Source organism: Chamaea fasciata, unplaced genomic scaffold (genome assembly GCF_029207755.1).
Source record: "Chamaea fasciata isolate MVZ Bird 193981 ecotype frontalis unplaced genomic scaffold, bChaFas1.0.hap1 SCAF_8, whole genome shotgun sequence".
In the NCBI taxonomy this organism is placed as follows: Eukaryota; Metazoa; Chordata; class Aves; order Passeriformes; family Sylviidae; genus Chamaea; species Chamaea fasciata.
This window is the reverse complement of record NW_027094093.1, coordinates 25,476,715-25,499,136: the sequence shown is the minus strand read 5'-3', so window position 1 is coordinate 25,499,136 and position 22,422 is coordinate 25,476,715. Positions and strand designations below refer to the sequence as shown.

The window sequence follows — 22,422 nt, the reverse complement described above, 5'->3', positions numbered from 1 at the left end:
CTGTTTAGGAGCTGTAAATGCAGGTGCAAAGAGAGCTCACGGCATCATCCACAGCAGGGTAGCAGAGAAATCCTGTAGTGAACTAGTCTGTAGTGAGAAACTTTGATGGCTTGGTCTCAAGCTGAGAAAAGTAGTTGTACTGAAATCACAGAATAAAGTAAAAAACAATATATCTTCCTACTCAATTGTTCTCTCTGGGTAGTTCCTAAGTATTCTGAATACCAGGTCAGAATCTCTTTTATTTGCAAGTGAGTCCCTATTGCTTTACATTAGCAGAGAATTTGGCCTTCTCTTTCACACAGGGATGGGTGATATTAAATCTAATACCTAATATCACTCTTGGTTGCACAGTGATAAATCTGAAGTTACTCTACTCTTTTGAGCTTAGAGTACTGAGTGCAAATCCAACAGGATTGTCCCACTTCTACAGAGAGATAACAGAAAATAAGCTGTGCTTTGGTACAGTAAGAACAGAAGAAAAATACAGCAAAATTACTAACTTTGGACATAAATTACTTGGATTATACAAATATAAGAAATTAAAATCTTCAGAAGCAAGGAGAGAAGAGTTAAGACACTCTGCCTGGAATTGCAATCTATTTTCTTTTCCCAGTAGAAGCTGCCCTGGACCTGATATGCCAGCTGCTGTCTGATATATGTCTCCTGCCTCCCCATATGCTTCATGTATATGCTTACATATCACTTTGCAGTCAGCCAGCAGCTTGGAAATATCACAATGATGGCTTGCTTGGTGACACCCCACACCCTCTGTGCTCATGACTGAATGTGTAGGTCCCAAATCTACTTACATGCACAAAAAAGCAGAACAAAGAGGGTGGTTTACAGTGAGATTCTTGAGCAGTGCTACAACAGTGAGCTCTGGAGTGAGCCAATAGAGATGTGTTCACCTGCCTGGGGCCTGTAGGGACTGAAGAGACATCGCAGTTGTGTTGTTGGATACTCTGCCCTTTACAGGCCATAGATTTTCACTGGCTGATTCACAGATTAATATCTTCAAGGCCACTCAGGCCACAGACTGATATTGAACTAATAACTTACATTTGACTCATAAATCTTTCAGGAAGGTGTCTGCAAATTTCAAGAAATAGAAAAATTCACCCATTTTCTCACTGCTTACTTCCAAATCTTGGTTGCTAAAAAATTGTCTCATTTTTATCACTTGCATTGTTACAGAGCAATTGCACAATTGTTAATACTCATTAAAATTTACTCCACTAGATCAAAAACCTCTTTTAGATTTTTTGCTTCTCATTGAGATCTTTGTGAGCAATAAACTTATTGCTTCTTTCTGATAAGCTAAACAGGCATTTCTGCAGCAAGGCCTTGGCCTTGTATGAATCATGAGCCCAATATACTATAAGATATTTATCTGCCATGCTTTAAAGATGGAAAAGCGAGAGGTCTTCCATGCTGTTGCTTCTTGTTCTTCAGCTGTAGACAAGATCACAGAAGCTGGCTCAAGCCACCAATTTCCAAAATAGATGAGGTCAGCCATGGGTTTATCATCACAGACTTTTTACAAAGAACTACAGCTGATGAGACATTTTTGTGGAAGTGGTAAGACACATTCAGTTTCAAGGAGTCAAAAGGCCTACCCAGGAATTTCAGCCAGTATATGAAAGGGAGCTAAAGTCCCTGTACAGTCAACAGAGGAAAATTAAATGACACCAAAAGGCAAGTTAGTAAGGCTAAGAGACATATTCCTGTGCTCTCCTTCAACAGGTAACCTCTGTTTCTCCATAAGGTGATCAGACCTTCTCACACTCAGTGGGTTCCCACATGGATCTCCCAGCCTGGAAACTGTGGGGCTCAGGAAAACTCCAAATGTGAATCCAAGGAAATCCTGTATAACAAACATTCTGCCTTCACAAAGATTAATGCACTACTCAAAACAGATGCCTGGTAGTGGAAAAATCAACGAAGAATGAGCTCTAACCACAGCACTATGCCATGACCCCAGTGGAAGGTTAACTTCTCAGTAGAGTTATCAATATCTGTCTGAGGCAATGACATCAGCTAAGAGTAAAGTGGACGTGAGCTTAATTCTCATTGTACTTGTGTATATTTACAAGGAGACAGACCATGTTGATATCATTTTTATTCTGACATAAAATTTTTTACTTAATTCATGTCAAACTAATGTGACTTCTAAATGAAGGAAAGCCCCTAATAGCTCAATATTGTTAGGTGTATTTCTCTTTATAGATAATATTTGCAGTGCAAGATGCTTTTAAATCTTTTTTCCCCAGTGATCAAAAAACTCAGCATTTCCAACCTTTTCTGGCAGTTCATTTTAGATTATGTTCTATTCCTCTAAGGAATCCAAATAATAGGTCTGTGCCAGAAAATGGCAATTTTGCAATATCAGCTCACTGGCAGAGTACAGAGAATTGTTAGAAACACATGATCACAGAATCACAGAATAGTTGGGGCTGGAAGGAACCTCTGGAGATCATCCAGTCCAAGCTTCCTGCCAAGGCAGAGTCACCTAGAGCAGATTACACATGGACCTCATCCAGGTAGGTTTTGAACGTCTCCAGAAAGGAGGCTTTACAACCTCCCTGGGCAGCCTGTTCCAGGGATTATCCACCTTCAATGTGAGAAAGTTCTTTCTCATGTTGAGGTGGAACTTGCTTACTTGTGTCTGAGTTCATGGTCATTACTCCTCATCCCGTTGCTGGACACCACTGAAAAGAGTCTGGCACCACTCTTGACATCCAGTTCTGAGATATTCATACGCATTGATGAGATCCTCTCTCCTCTTCTCCAGACTAAACAGGCCCAGCTCCTGCAGCCTCTCCTCTGATCCCACACTGGAGCAGGGGAAAGGTGTGAGGAGCCCTCCCCTGAGGAGGAAGGAGCAGCAGTTATAGCATGTGATGGATTGACACCATTCCCTGTCCCCTTGTGCCACTGGTGGGGAAGAGAGAGAAAAAATCAGAAGTGAAGTTGCACCCTGGGAAGAAGGGAGGTGTGAGTAGAAGGTTGTTTAAGATTTGGGTTTCTTTCTTATTATCCTACTCTGATCTGATTGGCAAATTTTTTTTTCTTTTCCTAAGTGAGGCCTGTTTTGCGCATAACAGTAACTGCTGAGTGATCCCTCCCTGCCCTTTTCTTGATGCACAAACCTTTGTTGGGGGTTAGGTTTGTTCCTTCTTTCTCTAAAGAATTTTTTCCCCATAAGTTACCAAGGAGACCAAGTGTTGGATACTTGAGAGTACTTAACCGAAACAAAGGGGTGAACAAAGTTGGAAGGGGGAGATAACGCAGGTAAAAGACAAAGCTTGAGGCAGCTGCGCTGCGAGCTCTTCTTTTTCCGGCGTTCGGGGAGAGAGAGAACGGCTGTTGCTGGCTGGAAGAGTTTCACTGTGGCCAAAGGGATCCAGTCCTGGGAAATCTACTATCACCAGTTCGGCCTGAATCCAGAGTTTTCTCTGCCACCCGCGGGAGCTGGGCCGGCCCTGCCTCGCCTTCAGCTTCTTCGGCGCTGCTCCTCTTGCTACAGCGTGACCCTGCACCCCCTGCGCTGCCGGGACATCCTGCCCCTGCCTGCCTGGACACCCTGCCATCCCAGCTACCAGCCCAGGACTTTTCCACTGTTTCAGCTTGGTGCTCTGAGGATCCTGCAGGGACACCGAAACCAAACTGCCCTGGGTTTTGTGAAACAAAGCCCTCAAGGTTCTTGGTACTGTTTTCATTTGTATTTTCTGTCCCCTGACCAGCTGAGAAGAGGAGGGTTGGGTCAGGTTTGCTGGGCACCTGGAGTCCATCCAGTGCAAACCCACCACAGCAGGACATTTCAGAGGACATCTGAAAATTAGTTTTTGAAGTTAAAAAAAACCCAGAAGATTGTGGCAGGTGAAAATTCAAATGGTGGAATATTGATAGAGAGTGTTAATTAACACAGGGTGTTTATTCGTGCTACATAGTGCATGTAATCAGTTACACTTACTAAATGAGGATTTGATTGCCCACTGTTCCAAAGAATAACAGCACTTTCACATCATAAAGACAGGGACTCTGTCCATTTGTATTTGCTAAGTACAAGCAGAATGGCCTCTGGGAGGAGCACAAAACAGTACCAGAATAGAAATAGCAATTTTAAATATTCGTAGAAATGCTACAACATCCTTTATGTCTGGATCACAGGAAAGAAGGGTGTTGTTTTTTTTCTTAGGGGGGAGAAAAATTTTTGAATGTGATGTCGTTTTGAATGTGATGTAGTCCATTGCATCTAATTTTAGCCACAGAATGAATCATTTCTCTGGAAACTTCTATCTCCTCCTTTGACTCCAGAGGGTATGCAGAAGACTAGGATAAATTATGTGACTGATATTTCAAACACAAAAGTTACATAAAATGACACAAATCCCTTATCTTTAGAAAGTTTCTTCAATAGACTGCCTCATTGTAGAGTCTAATTAGGAAATTTAATTTGAGTGATGTTGTAGAGGAAGAGTCCATATATGAATATTTATAGGAAGCCTTCAGTAATCAGAAAAATCTTTCAGCATGCTTTCAACTTGTAACAAGACCTAATAGTGTGCTTAAAATTAAGAGGAATCTTTGTGCTTTCTTCAATCTTGGTAGCCATAAGGGCATTCTTCAGTGCTTCCCCAATACAAGTTTGAGCTCCAGAGATGAATCAGCAGTGTAGCATTGTGCTACACAGCATTACTCCAGCTTTTATTTCAATGTTTGAAAAAAACTGACAAGATGCAGGGATCCTAAAGATTTCTGAACTAAGTTTTCTCTCCAAACTTCCTGATATAAACCAATTCCATTCCTGAACTCTCCCTGTAACATTTTTTCAGCCTGACTTCACAAAAGAGAATTCATATTTATCTGCCTCATAGAGAAAAGATATGTTTAGATTATTCAGATATTTTCCCTGTAGTTATGTTTATTGTTCTGAATTATAACTTCCTGGGCAGCTCTTTGATTTAAAAAGGAAGAAAACTATTTCCAAATAAAGCATTGTGTATTTCATAGTACTGAGTTTGCTTGTAGCTCACTTCAAGAAAGGAATAATCTCTATACTTACATATAATATACATACTCCCTTTCAGCACCTCACCTTTCCCTTGCAGCTTAATGCCCACCATGTCTAACACGAACACAAGGACAATAAAAAAGTAGATCTGCTTGAGTGTTGCCTAATTGACAGCTGAAATCTTCAACCACGTTCACACATGTCATTTAAATAAGGTTTGAGGAAGTCCATGACATTGTACCCAAAGGGAAACATTTGGACTTTGCATTAAACAAGAACAAAACTTATTGTGCAATTTCCCCAGCAAAAGCATTCTTTGTGTGTCCCAGTGCCCGAGTCACTGTGAGCGTGAGCTGTTGCAGTTGGGCTTGTTGCCATCCCAGCATGTGCATTTTGAGAGTTTTTAGCCTTGTTTTGTTTCTTGCAGCTGTATAAGCTCCTGCTGAACATCAAAAATCTTGAACTAGTGCCAATCAGATACAGCTGAATTGCCTGCACTGCAGTAAGAAAAATTATCAGCATGCAATTTATTATTAGAATAGACCATTCTAAATTTTTACTTCCATCACAGCAGATAGCTATATCCATTTTTGTATAAAAAACTCACTCAGCACAAATAAAAGGAACAGCAGATTAGCTGGCTTTAAAACCATATCCTATTTTCAGCTGGACTCACTGGAGAGTGGACCTCAAGGATAGCCATGTCCAGGGCATTTAGTTGCACTTGGGGAACTCTTTCTCTCCCACACCATGTATAAAACCAATAAAAACAAACTTCTGAGGAGGAACCTCACTTCAGTGAGATTAATATTTTATTATTTGAGAGAACTACAACCACCCATTTAGCAGGGGTAAGCAGAAAACAAAAAATTATTTTTACTGTAGCTGTAAGTTTACCCCAGGGCTCCCCTGGATCCTATACCAATGGTGTTTTACGAGTTGTTTAAAATAAAGTTTAAAAGACAACAAAACAAACAAAAAACATCCACCACAAAAAAAAAAAAAAAAAAAAAAAAAAAAAAACCAAACAAAAAAAAAAAAAAAAACGCCAAACACTACCAACATAAAGGCATTAATGCTTTGCATGCAGGATATAGTAACCACTTGCCACTTTGGGAATTATCTCCAAGAGCCTAAGAATTTGCAAGTGTTACAGTGTAACAGTCAGGAATCAGAGAACACACCCTGAGGGACCTTGGGAGGACTAAGGTCTGTACTAATCCCTTGTAAGACCTTTCCTCCCCTCACAGTGCCATGTTATTAGTGGGAGTCTAGTGAACTCCATTAGGATTGCTGACTGCATCCTCACTTAACAAAGGAAGCAACCTAAGTCTGTAAACGCAAATATCCTCACGATAGTTCAAACAACTTGCAGAACTAAAGAAAAAATTATTGAGGTTTAAGGTTCCTTTAAAATAAAACCAACTCAAGTCACATTACGTATGAGAAAAATGAAGTTCAAGCCTCCCTTGGGCTAAAAATTTTGAGGAGTTATTTTTAAAGCAGTGATAGGGGCAGTGCTAAGCAACAAAGTCCTTGGGTCATCACACACGTCCTTATGGAGCCCTAGTTTCATTCAGTGTAACTGTGACTTTACCACATGTCAGCTTTGTGCTCAGATAGTGGGTCGAAACACTAAACTTCACTGAAGTATCTCTGAAGAGAAGGGAAGCACAAGATTTTTGTTCTTGCACTTATAGAAGAGAGTAATCTTAAGCTGTTGCCTTTTTCTCTGGAGAGAATAGTACATGGAAGCTAAAAGAGCAAATGCCTCAGTGTTACTATATTTTAGGAAATATCATCAGCCAGTCTGGCTGAGTCGTTTGGCCAAGTGCTGTTGCAAGGCGGGAAGCAGACTCAGGAATGGATTTTAAGCACACAAACTTATCCAACACCTTGGATGTAACCCAGTTACTGCTTTGGCCAAAGCATTCACACTGTGATTAGAAAGATCTCTGCTTTGGATGTGTCACCTCAGTGCCTGATACATCCGGGCTGGAAAAGGGTAGAACAGGCTGTAGCACTTGCTAAAGTACGGGAGATCCGGTCTCCCAGAGGGCTCAGGCTGGGACAAGCCCATCATTATGTTACACAAGGACAGGCCAGATGCTATTCTAGCAACCTTTGAGAGGATTTTCACCTGCACTTAAATAGCCACAAAAGCAAAATTTAATACTTGGGTTACAAAACACAGCAGGCTCCACAATCATCAGAATTCCTGACTTTCGATTTTCTGTCCACATCGGAGTTATCACAGAACCACAGAGCATGCTGAGTTGGAAAGATCATCAAGACCAACTCCTGACCCTGCACATCACCATCCCCAAGAGTCACACCATGTGCCCAAGAACATTGTCCAAATGCTTCTTGAACTCTGCCAGGCTTGGTGCTGTGACTGCTTCCCTGGGGAGCCTGTTCCAGTGCCCAGCCACCCTCTAGGTGAAGAAATTTTCTCTAATATCCAACCTAAAACTCCCCTGATACAACTTCAGGCCATTCCCTTGGGTTCTGTCACAGGTGACTACAGAGTGATCAGTGCCTGCCCCTCCTTGTCCCCTCACGAGGAAGTCATGGCTGCAGTGAGGCCTCCTCTCAGTCTCCTCCTCTCCAGGCTGAACAGACCAAGTGACCTCGGCCACTCCTCACACAACTTCCCCTCAAGGCCCTTCACCATCTTTGCTGCTCTCCTTTGGACACTCTCTAACATGCAGCAACTAAAAAACCCAACTTATGGAAATTATGCTACAGTAACACAGTCCCATCTGTGTAAGGAAGAGTAAACGTTTTCAGTCAAACTGAAGGTCCAACTACACCAGATCTTCCAGGAATTATGACTTCCAGTGTTTAATTCTGCTTTGTGGGAGCAAGTCTTCCCTTTTGTTTTATACTGCAGAATTATTCACTTTATTTATCATTCTGTTCTTTTGTTACGAGAAATCTCTGTGCCAAGGCCTGCTCTGATTTCTTGAACTCAGCAAGAGCTGATAGTATGATTCACCCTCTCCACATCTACCCAGATGACATTACCACTGTTCCAAATATGCACTATCAAACTGCATGTCAACATCCTGTTGACTGCTCTAGAGTGTGAGCATATGTGCTTTCCAGTGGTGTTGGAAATTAGATTGGAGAGGAGCAGTGGCTCTAAGACATTCTGTCTGATTTTGGACATGACAACACTATAGAGTTACATAGACTCTGCACCACTGTCCACTGAACTCTTGCCCTTACACGTCTTCCCACCATGGTGTCATTAAATGCATCAAAGTTCATGGAAAGACAAGCTCCAGGCTACACAGCAGGTGTAGAGCCTCCTTATATTTCCATTTCACAGAGAGATGGCACATTTTGAGAAGTATTTGCATTGTAGTGACACTGGAGGCTCCCCTGAGTCCAGACACAAACGGAAAAGAGTTTAGCCCAAATAAACTAACAGATTAAGTGGGGACCTTAAACAAACAGGCACACTACGTCCTTTAACTGCAAATAATTGTGCGATAAGGCCAAGAAGGGACTATACGTGTTCCAGGGATAAGAATATATTCCAAAGGTTCAAGCAGAAGTCAGAGGAGTGGTAAAAATAAAGATAAATGCCTGAGATGCAAAGTAGGAAGGAGAGTTGATCTCTTATCTCCAGGGTAAACTCTTCTCTTTTGGCCTTGTATGAGGGTCAAGAACTTGTTGAGTGTTATGAATGCAGACAAAAATTTCCTTCTCTGTGTTCCAAGGATTTCACAATCCTGTTGCACTTAAAGTCACAAGCTGCATAGGCAGCACATAAAATATGAGTTATACCAGCATCATAGTCCATCATGGCTAAGTCCATATTGACCCCTTTTGCATCACAAAGGTTTCAGTCTCCATGACTTTACACCAGACCTGAGATGGTCCACAGAGTCCATGGCAAATATTCATTGCCCTTTCAGCACAAAAATAAATGGGAAACAGAAAGGAAACAAGTCAGGAGGGAGAATCCACCACACAAGGTAACAAATAAATAAACTGTAATTCCTTCCTGAGATGGAGAGGAAGATAATCAGTAGAAAATAGTATTTAATGGGATGTCCAGAGCCAAATGCATTCCTGTGAAGAATCCCTCCTTCAGGTTTCAGCCTAGCAGCCAAATATCTGCTTGTCCTTGACCTCCACAAAGTCTTCAAAATTTGGGATTCCACCCAACCTCACACAGCTCAGCAGCTTGGCATGTTTAAGACAGCCTGGAGTGTGTAGCCAGCAAAGGAGAGGAGAAAGCAAACAGAACCTCTCCGGCCAGCTGGCCAGGTGACCATGGCACACAGCCCAGTGGGACACTGAGCCACTGGTTCATCTGAATGTGCCCACCAATGCTGTCACAAGGCCCATCTTGGACTCACAGCCAGGCACAGCTGCTGCTACATGCTCTCCTCAAACATCTGGGTGATGGATCCAAACACCTTCTCTGAAGCTTGCAGGCTGTGCAGGGTGGGCAGTGAAGGACATCACTGATAGCTTTCACTCAGCCTCCTTCAGTCTTAATATTGCCTTTATAGGATGAGATTACAGATTTTGCATTATGTTTTGTCATGAAAATCCATCAGAGAGAGGGATTTCTAGTGGGATGTCCTGCTGTTATAAAGCATAACTTCCTGACGAGAGCCTCTTTCCTTTGTTTTATTTATTTATTATCCTCCTAGCACAGCCTAAACCCTCCCTTCCTGTTGGGAACAACAGCTGCAGCATACAGCATCAGCTTGCCAAGCCTGAATGACTGTGAAATATCATTTATCTTGGAGCAAGATAGCATCAAAGAGAACAACCATGTGGGCCTGACCATGCATTCATTACATAGTTGTGCTTAGGAGGAGTAGGATAAATTGCAGTATCAGAGGCAAAAGAGGTCCCACTTCTGAGCTAACAGTCTTGGACCTGAAAGCACTGTCACATCTGAAAGCACTACTGAGGGGAAAAAAAAAAAGGATTTTTCATTTCTTTACTCAGAAAAAGAGTCTTCCAAAGGCTGGAAATGCAAAAGTATTTACCAGGGCAGGTAAAGCAACACTTCTGTAGGTTAATGGGAACACCACGGGCTCAAGATGAAGTAATTGGCTGATGAAAACTACAGAGCTGACACACACATTTCCTAGCATACCTATTATCCCACAGACCTGGTGAATCCTGTATGAACACCACAATCCTGAGATAAAAATTACTTTTAAATATCTTTCTGTTATCTTCTCCCTTTTGGGGAGCTTTTGTTTTTTTTGCCAAAAGCAACTGCTATTTAAAGATTAGGACAGAGTTCAGTCAAATTGAAAATTAATGAGTAATCACACATTTTCCCTACCAGCACTCCACTCCCATCTTTTGATCTGGGTTCCTTTGGTGCCTCCTGTCCCTCATGATCAGATGGCTGTGAGCATTGAGATGCTTTTTGTTCAGTGCCCAGTCTCAGGCTCCCCCGGAAGCATGCTGGGCTACATGGCGTTTCCCTTGTCAACATCACATATTTTCTATTAATGATGAGTGGAAAAGGTCAGGCAGGTCTCTTTAATGGACTTTCTGAGAGCAAATGGCTTTGGGAAATGGCGCTCTGATTTCTGGGAACCCCAGTCTATTCAATGAGCAAAGAAAGCAGTCCCAAGAAAAATGAAGATAATGAAGACAACAACAGGGGACTTTGCCTTGTGAGTTCAGATCTGCCGGAATCCTCCTACATAAACCTGGGTATAACTCTTCCAGTGATTTTGGTGGTGGGCGGAGTAGTTTTAATAAGAACACAGACGGATGCAGGAAGTGTTGCACACATGCAGAGGAGTTAAGAACCAGGACCTAATCGTGCATGCCATTTTGAGTAGTTTGCCACAAAATTCCTGAGACGGTCCAGGCCACTGGCTCTAACACAATAAAGCCACCACTACCACCCCCTTCACATCACCTGCAGCAGCTAGGGAATCTTTTCTCAATAGACATTCTGAAAATTCTTAAGGATCACAGAATCATAGAATCATTCAATGGTTTGGGTTAGATCATGTAGTTACAACCCTCCTGACATCTTACACTTGACCAGGTTGCTCAAAGGCCTCCCAACATTTCCTTGATCTTGATGATGAAAGATTTAAATGTAAAAACTTCACATGACAACAATTCTCATGCCTCAGAAGAGAAAGACGCAATTTTTACCTGTGCACATTGTGTTTCTTACACAGAAGAAGCAGTAACCAAAAACATGCCCATCAGTATTTTCATAGAGAAGCTATCAGGTGTAAATGAATGTCACGCTATAGAGCTGAAGCCAGTGCAGGAATGTCAGCACTTTTTCCTATTATTTCCCTGTCTTTGTTTTGTGCCTTGCTTTGCTCTATCATTCAGTGTTCCAGAGCTCTCTACCATGAGCCCAGAGTATGGAAATGCTGACCGAAGTCGTTTACTGCATCCGTGTTCACAAACAAGCTGTTAGTTGCCGTTGACATGCAAATAAGTCACTGTTCTTTCCATCCTATAGCTCTTAAATAAATACTCCAAGCCAAGTTCACAGCACGGATTTCTTGTAGGAGGTCACTGAGATGATTTCACAGAAATATCCTGTGACAATTTTGCAAAACAGGATGGTCCCAGCCTGAATTTCATTACTCTGTTTTTTCCACTTCCATCCCGATGGTTACTGTGTTTCTGCTGTCACAGGCAGGCTGTTAATTCAACCTGACTCCATAACAGACACCAGGAAAATGGAAACTTTTTCCGCTCTTCATAGTGTTTAAGGCACATGCGTTAAGAATTACTAGTATTCTGGTATAACCTAGTCCATGTCAGCTATGTACAGGCTGTGTATGAACACTAACAGTGACTACATGACACTGACTGCAGCACAGCATGCAGACAGCCAAACAGCTAGTTTTAAATGGCAGCTATATAAACAAGGCAGCTGGCACTCTAGTCCAGGCTGAAAAACTAGCAGTGGAGTATGCAAATCAGCCACTGTAGCTAAATATAATATAAAGTACGATATAATATATGTAAATATAATATGTATAATATAAAGTACAATATATAAAAAGTATAATGTATAATATAAAGTATATATGTATAATATAAAGTATAATACAATATATGTAAATATAAGTATAAATACATCTTATTTATAAATACCACCTGCCTGTACATTAAATTAAAAATACCAGGACTAGAGAGAAACCAGGTGTCTCATCTTTATTCTACCAAAGGCAAACCTTGGGGCAGAGATTAAAAGTTTGCCAAAGGTGCCATGGGAAGCCTGTGTCAGAGCCATGGCTGGAGTTACTTGTGCCTCAGCCTGTGCTGTAGCCAGAGGTTCCTCCTTGTTTTGAGCACAGTGTAGATTCATGATATATGCTGATGTAACTACTTTGACCCAGTAAATTCCATCCTGAATTTTTACCTGTTGGAAGGACAGAATCAGTCAGACTGTGAGTGTTAAGGGGGATGATGAGCAACGAAAATTGAAAGTCCTACTTTCAATCTTACCTACTAATGGTAGACATTTTAGGAAAGGGAGTCAGCAGCAAGTTTTGCACTTAAATAACATCCACAGAAGTGGACAGGGTTTTGGGAAGTGTATTTAATAGGTGCGTCTAGATTTGGCTAAGAATGAAAAGAGCATTTTCTTTCCACTGGTTGCTGGCTAATAAAAGCAAAGGGGTGGAATACATCCAACTTGCAAAACTTGAATACAGTTACTGCTATCTGCAAATGGGTGCCCCTCCCCGCTCATGTGAGCTACACAGGCAAAAGAGAATGACACATGTGCTGTTTCCTTTTCCAGTTGTAAAGGGGTCAGGAGCCAGGCAAGGAGAGCCCGAACAAGAGGAGCATTTTCCTGGGTTCTTCCAGCTGTTCTGTTCAATCCCGCCGTCACTTCTGAGCAGGGAAGAGAGACTGTCAACACAAATAAGGCATTTTTCAAAGGCGTAAATTATGAGTTCCCAAAACAATGCGACATCTCAACCACGTGAGTACCAGTACCCCCCCCCCTTACAGTAAGAGTGGATTTATCAGCCCGTCGCTTAAGGAAAAGATTGTCTAATGCAGCTCGTATGGAGGTGAAAAAAAAAAAAAAAAAAAAAAAGGAATGCCTGAGACTAATCCTGAAGGGGAAAAGTTGTGAAGGAGGTTTTCTTTCTTAATTCTTTGTGTTTGTGTGTGTGTGTGCGTGTGTGAGGGAAGAAAATAAACAGGCTCTGCAAACTCTGGCTCCCGAACAGGACCAAGCAAAGTTAGTAACGTTTCTGCCTCAACCCCAGCTTAGAAAAGTTTCATTTGGATGTTTTCCCCTACCCCCGCCTTCAGGAATGAAGTTATAGAGCATTTTGAAAGCGTGCTGACGCTCTCCTTAGATAGTAATGGGGCTGCCCAACTTGCGTTTAGAGTCTCAAGCTGTCTGTGTGTAACATGAGACTCAAGCCACAAACTGACAGTCTATATTTAAAGCCACAATGTGCTTCTGCTCCTAGAAATTTAGAAACATGGGCTTAAGGACAAACAATTTGGTTTTTCAGCAAGAGAGGGTACAGGAGGGCAATAACTGCTTGCATAACTATGCATATTTCAGTAAATTTTAAAAGAGAGAATTTGGCCCGAACAGTCAAGTGAGCACAGAAGCTCAGCTGCAGTATGGTAGTGTTCATTTTAGGACAGTATTAAAAAGAAAGGTGAAGGAAAGGGGGTGAATTATAATTTGATAAGTTGCAAAAAAACCTCGTGAGTTTTTGGTACTGCAATATGTCTTTTTTTTATGGCTTTAGTGTGATCTTTCTTGCTTTAATTCAAGAAAGTACTTTTGTTTTATTTTTAATAAATAAACTGCCAAAGCAGAATTGTTTATCATACCATAGTATCAGTAATAAAGGCAGAAAGTACAGACAGCACTGCTGGCAGCAGCCTCCAATTCAGGGTTTGCTTCAGATACTGGTGTAAGGGTATTTGTTCTGTATGGCTGTAGACACTGACAATATTTCCCAAGCTTTGAATGAGGCAGGCTGATCCAGCAGAAAAGACACAGCAAGCAGAATCTCTGGAATCCCAACCACCAATTTCTAATTACTCTTTAATCCTTTTTGCAGATTCTAATGAACAAGAAAGATTAGATGTTACCTTTATATTTTATTCTACTTTGTTCTGCAGTTTAGAAATTACAGCTTGTTTTCTATTGCTTGTTTTCTGTTATAGCCAGGAAAGATACAGGCAGGCTAATTCAGCCTTCTGAGAGCTTGGGTTTGTCAAAACTTGTGTAAATTACTGCTGTTGGTGCTCTCCAAGCATGTCCAGGAGGGTGATCATGACTCACCGAGGTTCTTCTTGTGTATTGTGAAATATCAACAAGGGTCCCGACCTAATCTTGTATATTTAGTGACAGGCTTGGCCAAGTGACAGATCCAGGACCAGCTCTACAGTCCTGAATACATTACAAACAACTTCTCTGGCAGACCCAGGTTGTCAAACCCCACAGAAGGCCCTAGGGGGAAACTGGATGATGAGGAGTTAGTGCCCCATGGGGCCTTTTGTCTGCTCATAATAAAGAAGATGCATCAGATTCTCTTGGGTTTTTTTTCCAAAATGTGGACAGGAATTCTCAACTTGAACTATTTTAATATCATATGATTCTCTCCAGGAAAATAAAATGCTTGCAATCCAGCTAGAAGTATTCTGGCGGAAAAAAAGTCACAATGTATTTGGTTTGGTTGGGGTTTTTTTGGTTTGGTTCTGTTTTGTTTTAATTAGATGGATCAAATTTATAGAATAGGAACAAAAGTTAGAGGGAAGTCTAATAATACCATATCTCTGTACAATACAAGTTTGGTGCATTGAAAATGGTTGAGGTTTTGAGGGAAGATCTTTTGGAAAAGGGTCTTATTTCCTAGTAAAATTCCTGCAATTTTGGCAAGGAGCAAGACAAGGAACAATTGAAAGTTCAGTGTATTGACAGGCACTGAGCAGCATGGACAGCAGATGTTTGCCAGAGAGGCAGAATAATTGGGAAAACAAATTTGCTTCATAGCCACAGTGAAAATCTTTGAGATGGGTGTGAAAATGCATTAAAAAAATCATGAAAAGCTTTTGACTATACTGAACATATTAATTCTTTGCTGGATACCTGCAGGTGAGACCACAGAGCAGCTGCCAACTGATGTAAACTGAACAGTGTTAAGTTACCTAATTGCTCATGTACTTCGCTTATCTCCTTGTCTTCACCCACAGCTGATAAGGAATTTTTATTCATTCTATAAATGCAGTATGATCCTGTCAATCCAGGTTGGAGCATGCTCTGTTTCAGATTTTAAATATTCGGCACTGTGAATGCCTCTATATGGGGATGCCCCACCATCTCATGTTGGGCACTTCCCATGCCCAGCTCAGATATCCACCACTCAGATAACTGAGTGGGCTCTCTGTACAGAAATGAGGGAGAGAATAACTCTGTGATGCATTTGCTTCCTGCTCAGATGTACGAGCAGTAGCTGCCTGACTTAACTATGAAACCTGAGGAACTCCACAGGTTTGACAATCTCAATTCAGCTGGCAGTTTTTGCCCTCTTCCTTTTAGGCTGCAGTGACCCTATTTTGAGGCAGTGGGACAGCTCAAGTGAGGTGAAGGATTAGGACAATAAACGTCATCAAGTCAAAGATTCAACCTGGTGAGGCTGTGATCCGTGCAAAGCCATCTTTACGGGTCAAAGGTGTTCACTCCTTTGGAGAACATGCTCTGCAATTTCCAGGATTTCATCTGTACCCAGCAGGCTGGGAATGTTTATCTGAGGTCTCTTATACTCCAAATGCCAGCTGTCAACGGAGTAAGTGGTTAAGGAGAGCAGTTTGTGGAGGCTTCTCCTCCTCATCACCCATCAACAGATAATGTCCTCTTCCTGGGGGGATAGGGAAGCAGTGTGGTGTGTGCAACACAGAAGAATTGGCCCAAAAGGAAGACAAGAAGCAAGGCTGGTCCTCAGGCAATGCCCCAGCTGCAGAGGGAGGAAAAGGGGGAGGAAGAGAGTGAAGCAAAGCCAGTTTCCTGAGCTGTGTGCACTCTCTCTGCATTGCAAGCTGTCCTCCAGTAGTGACCCATGCACTGCCCTGCTTAGGGGAGCAGAGTCTGGTGCTGCCTCTGTTTTACAAGCAGGAGGTCTTGGCTCTATCAGCCCAAGCTTCTCCACCTGCCCCCATGACAGAGCTTCTGGCAAAATGAGCCATGTCTGTGTGGGCTGTCCCCTTACAGAGGCTGAGACCTTGCATAGGTGGTCTCAGTTAATGGCAGAGTGACTTCTGGCTGGGAATGGGGCATGTGGTTCTGAGAACAGCCTTGCTACATCTTTAACTCATAATGAGATATATTTTGGAGCTGCAAACTGGTTCTTTTATATGTTCCTGGAGCAATACCACTTGTCTTTCCCACAGGGACTGTGAAAAGCCTTGAATGAACCCTTTAGGTTTTTAATTGTGTTAGTCACACCTTGGCAATATATGTGATTTCACTGCCCTAAATCAACAGAAGTGCTTGCCTGTGACAGTAAGTGATAAACAAAAACAGAGGCTATTGATTATGGAAATCTGGTCTTCACTGGTAATCCTGTGAGCATTTATGTACAAGGAAACCTACAGATTTTAATAACCTCTCATTTTTAGCACAGAAATCTCAAAACATATCCTACAAGCATTTATGTAAATTGAATGTCTCTGCTTGTATGTTTGTTTCCCACCACTGTGCATATGAATTGGAAAATTTGGCTTTATACCCCAGGGCTCTCCTGACACCCTCATTGTCTGACATATTTATGTGAAAGTATGGCAATTGAAAGGCTCAGAATGCACCTGAAATTTCAGTAATTAACAGCAGAAATGTCAGCAAACCACTGAGTTGGAGAGAATAGGGAGGATGTCGACCCAAATAGGAGTCTGCTGTTTTAAAATACACAATTTTCAGCATTGCTGGGTGTCATTAAAAAAAAATTACACAGTCGATGTTAAAGATTCAGGTTATGGCTAGTTGTGTGCTTAAGCCTGTTAATATTACAGAATTATGCAGCGACTGCATCTCATTTCTGATACTTCTGCACCTTTCTTTCTAGGCTCTTGTGCAATATACCCCGTATCCCATCACTGTTCAAATGACTGAGTCCAATCAGCAAAGTCTTTTGTAAAACATGCTTTCAGGACTGCATTGTCTATTGAAAGTCTGTTTGTGTGTGTGCTCTGTGCAGTGCCTGTCTCTATTGTTGGGGAGGGATTAGTATTCCTATAGCATAGAGAACTTCAAGCCAACAGAGGGATCTGATTGTGCTAGGTGCTGTACAGTCACCTCTTCTTCAAAAGGCTGGTAAAGAGGAGAGATTACAGGTGGGAGAGAAATGACTACTCTCCACAGACACTGCTGGTGAGGCAGCTTTTAGCTCGAAAAAGCTGGGGAGGTAGGAGTTGGTTTGTTTCCAGTAGATTCACTGGGGCAACAGCTCTTTGCTTCCCACTCCCTAATTTTGTAATGCATGCTCAGGAAACAAACATAGCTTAGAAGTCATTTAGCAACTGGCCTGCTTGTTTCCCACAGAAACACCAGTAAACTTTTGAAAACAGCATTTAGCATAAGTAGAAACTTTGTTTACAATTTTTTTGCTTCACATACAAGTTGTGTTAGAAAATGCATGAAAACCCAGATGCCACAGTGACAAGAATATAGGAACACCTTAGGAGGGCAAGTATTGGGGCAGCAGACAATTACTTACATAATTTTCTGAGTCAGATGAATCTGACAGCATTACCCCAGTAATGAGTAGATGAAAAATTCACCAGCTGCTAAGCATTTTGAAAAACTACTTGGAGAATGGAGAAAAGTGTCACTTAGAGAAATCGGGCTTTGTTTGCCAACAATTTATGAACACAAATGGAGGAAAGGCCTCTCTTCTCTGGATAATTTATTTCTAACTGATAACTCGACTGCATCAAGTACCAACACTGCAATGCTATAACAACAGACATGCAGCTCATAATTTGAGGCTGAAATAGGATCTAGACTCCTCTGTTTCTCAAAAAGTAAGCACAATCTAAACACACCAGATTCCTCCTATCTCTGCTATGTTAGCATGGAAATCAAATTCACTGCCTGTGCTATACTGCTCCACTATTGCAGATGTACCTTGCACATGTAGTTTCACCAATGAGACAGCTGGCTAAGTGATTTTCCTCTTAATTAATCATCTCATATGCAAAGGAGGCCAGTTTCTCATATCTTCTTCTCTTCTGACATATGTTTCACCACAGGGTTCTTCCTGATGAAGCAGAAAACTTCACTTAAAATCTCAATGGGTTAAACTTGTTCTGCTGCATTGGAGTTTTAAAGTGATTTTTCTTTACTTTCCTCTGCCTCTCTTTTTCATCTTAAGGTGGAAAAAAATTCAGTTATTTCGTGAGGGTCTCTACCTCTTTTTTCTCCAGATAAGCCCTGAAACAGAGTTAAGCTTTTTATCAGTAAGTTGCAGGGGGGCTTTTGAACACACCCTGAGACAGTTCTTTGTTATTGTGAGTGATAAATGCCTATTTTACTGGGGACTACATGTTTAAAATATCTAGTTTTATGAGGCTGTCCGCACCAGAAAGAACATGTGTGACAAGGTCACAGCCATGCAGAATCAGACATCAAATCCTTACAGATGTGCAGGTGTTTAGAGTTGAGAGCAGAGACTCTTTTAGTAACACCAAACCTAGAAAACAGGTTTGAATTCTGTCTATACACACATAAATACACACCCAGAATGTATGTATATACAATATACCCTATATCTGTATGCATACGTATACAAAGACACACCCTTTCCAGTACTCATGTGGCTTTATTTGTTCAGATTTATATTCCTCTTCTACCTCATCTGTGCTGGAAGAATTTGGTAGTTGCATCTTTGTGACAGTTTTCTAGAAACACTGACCATATTAATATAGTCATACTGAAATTAGAGTTATTCTTTAAAAAAAAACCCTTCTTTGGAAACAAAATACTTATTCAAGAATCAATTCAATCATATGACATAATTCTGTGTCCCCCTCAAACAGCTGAGAAGATTAATTTATACTGGAAGAGATCTTACAGAACTGTTATTCCAGTTTAACTTTTTTTTTTTGGATAGGCAAACTTCTGTTGTTCATCTCATTTTCTTTGAAAAGTGTTTTTACTAAGACAAAAGCAAGATGCTTCTTCTCTGCTAATTGGATGTTTCAAAAATTTCAGTCACTTAAGAAGGAATGAAATAGCAGGGCTTCATGGCTGACTTTACATAAACCAAATGATGCTTAGGTGAGAGAAATAGACCACAAATCACTTAAACACAAGTGATTAAAGAGTTACATGTATGAATGAGTAGAGGGAGAACATATTTCTAGTGGATTGTGAGGAATTACCATAAAAATGTAGTCATCCAAGAGTTCAGGAAACTTGTGTACATTTCCAAAAATTCTGATGTTTAAAGTGACATGCTGGATTTTTATATTTTATTTCTATCTTCTGGAATATGTTGTTGAATTCTGCTTTCAAGATTTTCTTAGCATGTATTAGGGCTAGGAGTTTACCAATTTATTATGAGACAGCCTAGCCTTTTATTCCCAAAACTTTATAACCAGCACTCATGAGCTAGCTGAGGTTGTTCTTCTATTGATGGTTCACGCAAGCGTAATGAGCACAGTCCCAGCCCCATCCAACAAAGCAAGCAGGAAATTAAATCCTTGATGCATCTGTGGCCTCTCTCACGCCTGCCCTCTCATGTTGTCCAGTTCAGATATCCTCTGCACCTCCTAATCCTACCTGTCTGTCCCTTTCTTAGCCCACAATAAGTGGTCATAGCTGAACATGGGAGACACGCAGGTCCCAGCTGTTAAATGCCATTTCCCCCTTCTCTCAAGGACCTTCCACAGTGCAGCCAGTGGGAAGGAAAAAAAGAACAGGACAGGAAGACATAGATCTTTCCCTGTCAGCGTCTGGGCTGAAGCTTTGTTTCCTTTGAGAGTTGGCCTCTCTTCCACTCTCCCTCTTCTCTGTTGATTTCTCTTTGCTCTCTCATCTTCACAGCTTACTATGAAACAACACCTCCCCTCTCCAGATCTTTCCTGTCATCACATAGCAATTTTTATTTACAACTGGGACATGGTTTTTACATTCTGAATCGCATGATTGGGAGAGATGATTATTGTCTGTCTCTCTTGAATTTCCATAATTATGTCAACAGCCTTTGATTTTTGGACTCTACTGCATAAAAACCTAGTTTTTCCCACACTGAACTTATAGGGACGTTTTTTAGTTTAAAGAAGCTATGCTACCAGTTGCTGGTGGAAATTAAGCCCTTGGTGGAGAGAGGGGCTACACAGAATTAGGCTGTATCTCTCTCTACAGAAAACCTTGCATAAAGTGTTGAGTACACCAGGAAAGAAATCTGCAGTTGGGAACCAAGTTCCAGCTTCCCCTTTGCTTTGGGAAAAAAAGGGTTTTTTCATTCTTTTGCAAAACCACTCAGTGTGCTCTGAACACTGTCACTTTTCTAGTTACTCAACCTATCTATGCTCCAGTCATGAAGAATGGAGTGAACAACTTCTGCTAACATCACCAAAGCCAAGAAGAGCACCACCAGGTCAGGGAGAAGGCCAGGCTGGCTGGGACTTTGAGCAACGTGGTCTAGTGGAAGATGTTACTGACCATGGGGATATGGTTGGAAACAGATGGTCTTTAAGGCCCCTTCCAACCCAACCCATTCCATGATTATATTATCCAAAGGGTTCTTGGTCGGTCCTTCTTGTGAAGGCTGTGTCCACCTAATGTGAAGAAATGAATTCTTTTGAAACCTTGCTGATTGCCTTTGGCACTTTACCATCTCCCACTCAGAGCTGTCATACCTACAGCTCAAGCAATGGGTAGTGACTGGACCTATGAACACGCTTTAAAAAGTGAGAAATACCCTTCTATCTTACCTTCTTTATAACTGAATGAATCTGGCTCCTCAAAACACCTCTTCCCAAGTTAACCATCCCACACCCTGACCCAAGAACCCATATCTGATTTGTACTTGCTGTTCAGGGGATAATTTGTAGTTACTACAAATCCAAGCTATTACCACAAGGGTAGTGAGACATGGTGACTTGGTATGGCAAGAGATGGAAAGGATGGTATTGTACAGCCCCCAAAAGAAGCTGTTTTTTTCACACCCTTGGTTTTCTGAGTCTTTCCTCTGTTTCCAGCTCTAAAATTAATGTCTCCTTCCTACTCATGATTAATAGCAAGCTTTCCACTCACATCCTTCCCATTTCTTCTTGACAAAATACAGTCTTCTTCATTGCAAAAGTGTATCCCTTTTACTTTGTTTAGTCTGTAAATTTCTCAGGGCTGAATCATCTCTCCCTCCATCTCCTTTCTAAACAAGAATCACCAAATAATTATTTGACACTTTGGTGATCATGTGGTTCTGACCACATCTGTCTTCCCAAGTTACCTCATCAAGCTGCTGATGCTGGATAGAGATTTCAGCCTCCTGAAGCATGAAGATAAAATGCAAAAAACAACCTTAAGTATGACATCAACTGGTAATGCATATAAAGCTGGAAAGACTTTAGGGGTTTCTCCTTGAAAATATTTTTTCCCTAAACACATTTATTTGTATTCTCTGAGATAGTCTCTAGACTGTGGAGATCAAAGAGAGCTGAAAATCCAGCAGGGTTTTTAAGTGCATTAAAGGTATACCCTGTTTCAAAGCCACATGCCCGAACATTTAAGCACCATGGCAGAAATGAAGTAGCAGGTGGTAAAACATGTAAACATGATTGTTCTAATCTTAATACTTTTCAATTTGTCAAAGCCTAACTGTGTGACAAGGAGCCAAAATAAAGGATGCTGTGGGCACATGCAGACACACACGAGAGCATAAAACCCAAGGACACCAGCCAGCTTTGGGTTTTCCCTTTCAGCCACATTTCTGATCTATCCTTGTATTTATGATCTACATAAATACAAGGATATGTATTTACCAGACTTATGTGGAACCTGGCAAATCTAAGCATGGAGTGCTTCTTGGGAGATTTGAATATAGAAATTTAATTCCCTGCTGCACTTCTTTTTTGCTGAGGTAAAGTATATAAAATACCATCCACCATAAAACGGCAGCATATTGTAAATGTCTGCATATTGTGAAAATATATAGAGAGACACAGTCTATAACATTCCTCACTAAGCAACTTAGCAATATAGAAGAATTTTCAGGTGCTTTCACAGAGTCAAAGTGAGACAAAATGAGACTGTTTTTCTTTTTGCTACTCCTAAAGAAATGAGAAAATATTAACAAGTGGTGTCCACCAGATCTAACCCCTCTCCTACCATAAGTTTTGGTGCATGTTTTCTGTACAGCTCTAAGTAGAAAACTTCATCACCTGAGATCACC

The 22,422-nt window shown here is 41.3% G+C and overlaps 1 protein-coding gene across 1 annotated transcript in view; it reads left to right on the top strand.

Annotated features, from left to right (window-relative positions):
- Positions 1–12,739: 12,739 nt before the first annotated feature.
- Positions 12,740–22,422, top strand: part of GYPC (glycophorin C (Gerbich blood group)) — a 33,939-nt gene continuing 24,256 nt past the window's right edge. The window contains exon 1 of the mRNA XM_066190218.1: positions 12,740–12,977. Within this exon, the coding sequence (XP_066046315.1) occupies positions 12,944–12,977 (34 nt within the window). The 5' untranslated portion in view covers positions 12,740–12,943. The remainder of the gene's footprint in view (positions 12,978–22,422) is intronic.